The sequence below is a fragment of the Lolium rigidum genome, chromosome 5 (assembly GCF_022539505.1).
Source record: "Lolium rigidum isolate FL_2022 chromosome 5, APGP_CSIRO_Lrig_0.1, whole genome shotgun sequence".
Lineage (NCBI taxonomy): Eukaryota > Viridiplantae > Streptophyta > Magnoliopsida > Poales > Poaceae > Lolium > Lolium rigidum.
The window spans coordinates 224189415-224197711 of NC_061512.1; the positions used below are offsets into that span (position 1 = coordinate 224189415).

The following is an 8297-nucleotide window of genomic DNA, read 5'->3' on the forward strand; positions in this document are numbered from 1 at the left end:
GCTCCGTGTTCGATCCTCCAATAATGATGAAACATGCAAAATAGATGAAATAACATAAGTATTGTGTCCCAATATGAAATATATCAATGAATAACAACAAATTATGATATAAAATAGTGATGCAAATTGGACGTATCGCCGCCGGCGCGATGAGCGGCGGCGCCGTTCCGTGAACGGCGTGACTCGACCGAGCGCCGGCGGCGTGAGTCGATCGAGCTCCGGCAGCGAGGCGACGGCGGAGGAGCGTCGACAGGCGGGAGTCGGCGCTTACGGCGCTATGGGGGAGGCGGGCGGAGCGAGTTGGCGGCGGCCGACGCGTATGCGGCGGCGATGATGGAGGCGCCAACGGATGTGGAGGAGGAGGCGCCAATGGAGGAGGAGGCCGAGGCGGAGGAGACCGAGGTGGAGGACGACGACGACGACGACGAGTTCGACTGGTCCGACGACGACGCCCCGCACCCGGACGAGACGGCCGATCAGCAACGCGCCCTCGTCGAGTCCTTCGAGTCGGAGAAGAAGCTCCAGGACGACGCCCGTGCCCGCGAAGAGGCGCGGATTCGTCGCGCCGTCGAGCTCTCCCTCCTGCCGGCCCAGCAGGGAGGGCGGAGGAGGACTATCGGCGGGAGCGGCACCGTCCGGCCACCGCCGAACGCAAGGAGAGGAGGCGCGCGCAGGAGGAGCTGCGGCGTAGGGGAGGCGACGACGGGCGGGGCCGTCGAACGCGCCGCCGGGCGGTCGATAGCCTAGGTTTAGATGAAATCTAGCCGTTTTCATTCAAACTTTGTAATATATAATCAAAATTGAATGAAAACCTTTATTTTCCTGCACAAATATTCATTTGGGGGCGGCGTTTGGGGGACGCGGCTGGGGAGCGACGTCCCCCAAACGCGGCACGAGCAAAACACGTCCCCCAAACGCTCAATCCGGCGCGGTTTGGGGGACGGTTTGGGGGACGCGACTGGAGATGCTCTGAGGGACCCAGCTTTGGGTCACCTAGGATGGAAGGGAGAAAAAAAGATCTGGAATGCCAAACGTGTTTCGGACTTTCAGTTGTTCCGCCGGTGTGTTATCATGACTGCTTGTTTCTCGAGGTGCACACACTGTCCCACAGCATTTCTAGCAGCAGAATTTAATGGAGAGGATCCAGCCGAAGATCGCGCAGGTAAAAAGCCAACGTTCTAGCTTTGACAATGACATGTAGGCCCACTCTCCTTGGCACCTTCTTGTTTTCCCCTTCAAACCGAACGAGGCTTCTCCGGGAAGACTCCACTCCACAGTCACACTCACACTCCACAGTCCACAGACACACGCACGCACGTAGTACACCTACACTACACACACGCTCGCCTCGGTCTCGCCGGTGGAGGGGGAGAGGAAGCGAATGCCGCGGCTGAAGTGACTGGCGCCGATGGGGTTCGGGTGACCGCTCTCGATTGGAGGGACAAGGCGCCGGTTCTTGGGATCCCGGTGTCTGCTGTCTACCGCCGTCGACGGGAAAGGGGCGCCGCGCGCCGGCCGGCGGTGGAGTGGGCCCAGGTGATCGCCCGATAAGGGAATGGCGAGGCGGCGAAGGAGGGGGAGCGGGGTGAAATGGCTGAAGCACTACTCCTCTGCGCAAAGCATTCTCGTCGTCGGCGACGGAGACTTCTCCTTCTCGCTGGCCCTCGCCACCGCGTTCGGCTCCGGGGGGAACATCGTCGCCACATCGCTGGACTCCTATGGTTCGTTCCGCTCTCTCTTTCAGCAGGAATACGGTTGCAGATCTTTTATTGGTATTACTTACTAATTTGTTCTAGGGTTTCGATTGAGCCCTGGGGTTGGGGCTGGAGTTGGAGTGGACGAGTGGTAGGGTGCATACACGAATAGTAGAATACCTTGTCCTAATTTGAGGATAGTTGGGAAATTTCCCATCTTCTGTTGCTAGCTTAAACAAGGATTTGTTTGATGAGCTTCACAGCCTTTAGTCCTTTACTCCGAATCACCATAACGTGGCTTATGGCGGTGATAAATGGAGCAATGCGCATGGCAGGGGCAGGTTGCAGGCAAGAATGCCATGAATTAATTTGACGAGTGTAGGGTAATTTGGTAGTATCTTCCTTGGTTGAAGAAGAAATCGACGCTCTTTACTCCATTGAGACAATGTTCACTAAGCTTGATTTCCGTATTGAAATCAGAGACCTTGTCCTCTTTTCTTAAATTATTATAAAATAAAGTTTACTTAGAAATTGCTACTTGGGGAGATAAAATAGCTGAGCCATGCTTTCACTCCGCATTGTTTTGGATCTCAAAACCTATCTGGCTATTAGCCACTCACATTTGGTTATATGCATCAGAATAGTTATGATTCGTTTTGTCATGACTTGCATGTTCTCACTGAAAGTAATTATATAGTCCTATTTGGGTGATCTGATGCAGCTTACTGCATGAAATTATTTTCCATGTGCGGAATAAGTGCATTGCGTATTCCTTTTCCATTACCTATTTCTCTAGAAATAAGTTCTGAACACAGTAATTTGGATAAGTTCCATGTGCATTGCTGGGCTCTTGCATGAGTCTAGCTCTTGTTACTCAGTTTTATCTATTGACACTGGTTCGCTCATCTGAGATCAGTAGATGGTCGGTGGTGCGGAGTTATCTGCTCTTCGCACCTTCTTTATCAACTTAGCTGTGTCAATGGTGATTCGGCAACAACATGTTCCAAACGGTGATTTAGGACTAATGAAATTCTGTTGGGAACATGAAGTGGATAGAACATGAGCATTCAGCAAAAACACAATCTCAGGCTAGCCCACAAGATTATTCTGATTTAGTTCGTGTAACCACCAATTTTTCCTTGGATTCAGTAACACATTTTCCATCATTTGATAGTTTTTCAGTTTCTTATTTGCTTCATTCCTAATCTGGGTGGTGGCCTCAGTATGCATCAATCTGCCCTTACCTTATAAGATCAGAGTAATAATATTGTCAGTATGATTTTGTGATCGTTTATATATTTTTAGCTATATGTATCATTGAATCTAAATTTCTCTGCACTGTTGCCAATCCTCGGAGGCTCTTCTTGGCAAGTATGATTTTGTGATCGTTTATATATTTTTAGCTGTATGTGTCTAAATATTTCTGCACCGTTGGCAATCCTCAGGGGCTCTTATTGGCAAGTATAGCCAAGCAGAGGCAAACGTGATGGACCTGAATAATATGGGGACCAAAGTTCTGCATAATATCAATGCAAAAAATATGACTGGTCACCATGATCTGAGGGTTAGACAGTTTGATCGGATTGTCTTTAATTTTCCTCATGCTGGCTTCAAGGGAAGGGAGGAGGAGATGCGTGTGATCAAGTATGTACACTCCCATTCTCGGTTTAGATTGTTCATGAACTTTTTAATTTACTTACATTTTTTCATGTGATCTGATTGCATTATAATCTGTCTTGATGAGTTTATTTGGTTTCGGGTTGATTAAGTATTCCTGGTGTCTCATCTGTGTTAAGACCTATGTGTTATTCTCTTCGGTGGTTTTGTTTAGAACGGGTACATGAACTTGTTTTGTTTTCCAATATTGGTTCTAGTGGTCTAGCCCACTAGTTGCTGCCGCTAAGTGCTAAATTTGACTATAAGCTATCCCATGCCACACTACTCTATTGTTTGAAATGTATTGTAGTTCTTTATGCTTGTTGTAAGAATAAATAACAATTTGAACAATTTACACTGATCACAGCTATATATAAGTTCACCACTCTCAAGAGGTTGTCGAATCATTGTACTATCATACACAGGAGTTTTCAAAAAAAAAAAAACACAGAAGAGATCCTATGTGCCAACCTATACCTGATTGTAGCCATGTCAATGTCATTGTTTGAACTGCACTCTAGTTCTTTATACTTATTGTAAGAGCAAACAAGAATCTCTAGCCAGATCATAGCTATATATATCTCCCCATTCAAGAGGTCATTGCCACATTGTAGACCATAGAGAAAGAACATCTTTTGTTAGATTCTTGGACCTTCTTCATGTACATATTACTACATCCTTAAGGTAGTCTTTCCTAGTTCCTTCTCTATGAATTCTCTACCATGAAAGACATTTCAAATACAACATGAAATAGTTGTCCTAACTTGTAAGCATAACTTTTGGCTACACATATGAAGTTAGGTTGAAACGATTGACCATGAGAAAAATAGTTAAAATCTGCGGCCCATAGCACTCGCGACCCATATCAGCTGAAGCACCCTGAATCTTCAATAAATGTGAAAAAGTACTGGTATATATGTAGGGTTGCTACAAGATGCATGTGAATCTATAGAAAAATTCAAGCACAAGTATCGAACATTCAGGTTCTGGGAAAAAAAAAAAAGAGGAAAGACAAGTGAATGAGACTGCAATACTATTCACTATTTCTTGTCTTCTTTGTACTGGACTGTCTGGACACATGTGGACATTATTAGCATGATTATTTTGCATGTTCACATGTTATCGCTTAGCTTACATGCATGTTTTTCCCCCATATTATCAGAAAGCTTTGATCTTCCTCAACTCATCATGAGTTGCGAAAAAAAAACCCACATTTAACATAGGTCCTCTTTTTTATCTGGCAACGTTTACTTGGCTTGTGTTTTCCTATTTTGAGTTGACCCAGTAACCTTTTTGAAAATTGAATATCTCACACCTGACCTTTTTTTAACTCGTTAACCTTTTCTTGTGATGTACAGATTGCATACGAAGCTTGTCAAGGGGTTCCTTGGCAATGCGCGACACCTGCTTAAGCCTTATGGTGAAATCCACATCAGCCACAAGATGGGTTATCCTTATGATGCGTGGGATATCGAGCGACTAGCCTCAGAGTCTTCTCTTGCTACGATTGAGATAGTTAGTTTTCATAAACACCACTACCCTGGCTATAACCAGAAGAAAGGAGATGGCCCAAGGTGCAACCAACCTTTCCCTCTAGGTGCCTGCTGCACTTATAAGTTTTGTCTCCAGTACTATTAAGCTCTCCCTGAAACGAAGAGAAGCGGAACCTGAACGTGTATGGTGTTGCTCCATTTGCCAGCATTAATATGTCTCACCGTAGTATGACTGAGCAATGATGAAGCCGCGTTCGGACTTACTAGGTTAGTGTGGAACTTTGGGTATTTTGGTAAATTAGTAGCGGTATTTTGGTGATCGGTAGTTGGAATTATGTGAACTTGATCTGGCATGACTACTCTTGTTACGCAGAACACCTTTGGGACTTCCGTGGACATCTCGTGCATGCTGATGAGTGGTGAGGCATCATCACATCATTGTGTAAATGACTGGAATGTGTTGTAAATAGTATCGAACAGATTGTGCTAATGAAAATGCAAGCACTTCTCTTGAACTTCATGTGAGTTGACTTTGATGCTGCGGAGCTCCTTTGAACTTCCATGGACATGGCTTGTGTGCTGATGGGGCACCATCTATCAGTGTGTAAATGACTAGATTTAATGTGAAAATTATGAACGACACTGTGGGAATGAAAATGCAAGCACTTTTTTTGCGGGCATTTCTTTTTTTTTGGAATGACAGCAGGAGAGCTGTTTCATTGCATTAGTGGAAAGGTCTTTTTTTTACAAAGGTGTAGGAGGCCAAAAGTGGTCCATCCTAAAAGAAAGAGTAAAAACGAAATCAACCTGGGTCGAAAGGTGTCCCTCCATACACCGCAACTAAAGGGAGTGGAGCACCGGACTGTCTCCATGCAGCAGCCTCGTCCTTAATTCTAGAGATCATGGCAGGCAAAGGTAACTCTTTTTTGTCAAAAATCCGTCTATTCCGCTCTTTCCATAATTCCCAGCAAACCAATTTCGTAGCCTGGAATGTCTCTTTTCTTTGAAGTTTTGATTAATTATCTGAGAGGGACTTGTACCTTTCATGGACCGACAAGTCCTTGCCAATCCAACAAGAAGGATTCAGATGGTTCATGTTGAAGCACTCAGCCATGGCTGCCCACACTTTTAAGCTGTACTGGCATTCTGTGAATAGGTGAGTGGCCGTTTCAAGATTTCTCCGGCACAGGGGACAGAAATACTCATTGTCCCATTGCCTTTGTAGCAGCTTGTCGGCCGTGAGAACACGGTTCAGCAAAAGGGTCCAAATAAAGAATTTGCATCTTGCCGGCGCCCACCCCTTCCAAGCTAATTTGGTGAAGTCAGTTTTGACGGCGCCTAAGAACTGGACCATATATGCCGAACGAGCAGTGTATACTTGTTTGCTCCCAAACCGCCACATAATATCATCCGGCTCATTTGTAAGTTGCACCGACTCAACCAGTTCTGCCAACTTAAGAAGTTGCGGCAAATGTTGGACGTCAAGATTATGACGTAGATCTAAGAGCCACTTTTCATTTGTCAAGGCATCTTTCACCGTCCTATTTTTCCTTATGGAAATTTTGAAAACGTCGGGGGCAATCTCAGCAGGCATCTGGTCGAACAGCCATTTATCAGACCAGAAATTCGCAGTTTCACCTTTGCCGATCTTGATGGTAGTTGCAGCCGCAAATAAGGCCTTATCCTTCTTGGTCACCGGGATCTTCATATGCGCCCACGGCTTGTTGGGCTTTTTCCATTTCTGCCACATCCATCTAAGCCGAAGGGCGGTGCCGAATGCTTGGATACAATGGACGCCCAGTCCTCCCAAGGCTTTGGGCCTGCAAACTTGTTTCCAGTTGACCCGACATTTGCCACCATTGCAGGTTGTTTCCCCAGCCCATAACCATGCCCTTCGACGACGGTCAAACTCCTTTCTAACCCAGGCCGGCATCTCGTTGATCGTCATTAGATAAACCGCAAGAGAGGTGAGGACAGAGTTTAGCATCTCCAGGCGACCAGCTTTGCTCATCAGCCGTGCCTTCCATGTGGCAAGGAATCTATCAACCTTGTCGAGTAGCGCTTGCCAATCGGCTTTTGTAAGTTTCTTGATCGATAGGGGCATCCCTAAATAGTTGCACGGAAAAGGAGTAACCATGATGCCAATGGCGCTAGCAAGGCCTTCCACATTGATGTTTCCGCAGCTGATCGGAGTTATTGAGCTTTTTGCAAGGTTTGTTATGAGGCCTGTGGCCCTCCCAAAGCCTGCCAGAATCTCGCCGAGTCTTTCAATGTCATGTTGTGAGGGGTTGATGAATAGCGCGACATTGTCAGCATAAAAGGAAGCTCGGAAGGTGCACTGTTTTCCGCGGAGCTTGGACAGGACACCACCATCGGTTGCAAGATCAAGCATTCGGTGCAAGGGCTCCATCACTAGATCAAACAGGAAAGGGGATAGAGGATCCCCTTGCTGCAGACCCCTCTGGTGCTCAATGATGCGCCCCGAAACCCCGTTAATAAGCACCTTGGAGGAAGCTGTCCTAAAAAGGAGCGCGATCCAATTCCTATATCGTAATGGGAAACCGCGTGCCTCAAGCATATCCAAAATGTAGACCCAAGAGACAGAGTCAAAAGCTTTTGCTATGTCAAGCTTGAACAACAAAGCGGGTGTTTTAGTCTTGTGGTAATGCTTGGCAAGGTTCTGGACATACAGAAAATTATCCTGGATGCTTCTTCCAGTGATAAAGGCACTTTGACATGGCGACACAAGCTCGTCCATCCTAGGCTGCAGCCGTGCCGCAAGGATTTTGGAAACCAATTTAGCAAAAGCATGGATTAGACTGATTGGTCTGTAATGGGAGATTTGAGACGGGGCTTCCTTTTTTGGCAGCAAGATGAAGAAGGCAGTGTTGAGGCTATTAAAGGATGGTTCATTCAGATCATAGAACTTGTTCAGAGCTCTCAGCAGGTCGTCTTTGATGACATTCCATGAAGTTTTGAAGAACCCTCCTGAGAACCCGTCTGGTCCAGGTGCTCTCTCAACAGGCGAATCAAAAACCGCACTTTTTACTTCTTGCATGGTGAATACCGCATCAAGCTCTGAAAGGTCCGGAACTGAAAGTCCTAGATTTTCCCACTGGAAGCGCTCAGCGCCTGGTACGCTTGTGCCCATAATCTTGGTCATGTGCTCAAAAACGACTTCTTCAATTTCAAGCGGGGATGTTGCAATTCCGTTGTCAGATTGTAAGGACTGGATTCTAATTTTCTGCTTTCGATGTGTGGCTCTAGAGTGGAAGTACTTTGTATTTGCGTCTCCCAATTTGAGCCACTTAATTCTTGCTCTTTGTCTTGCTTTAATTCTATTGATCGCGGCAAGTCCGACCTCCCTAGCCTTAAGGCTAGAGCGTAGCTCCTTTTCATCTATAGATAGCTGGCGTGATTCTTGAGCCGTGTCTAGCCTGAGGATGATTTCTTG

At 46.3% G+C, this 8297-nt stretch overlaps 1 protein-coding gene across 1 annotated transcript; it reads left to right on the forward strand.

The window, feature by feature from the left end:
* Positions 1–1555: 1555 nt before the first annotated feature.
* Positions 1556–4988, forward strand: LOC124657155 (heavy metal-associated isoprenylated plant protein 41-like). Its single transcript, XM_047195755.1, has 3 exons — positions 1556–1721; positions 3140–3338; positions 4709–4988. Exons 1-3 carry the CDS (start codon positions 1556–1558, stop codon positions 4986–4988), a joined length of 645 nt encoding a protein of 214 aa, XP_047051711.1.
* The last annotated feature ends 3309 nt before the right edge of the window (positions 4989–8297 follow it).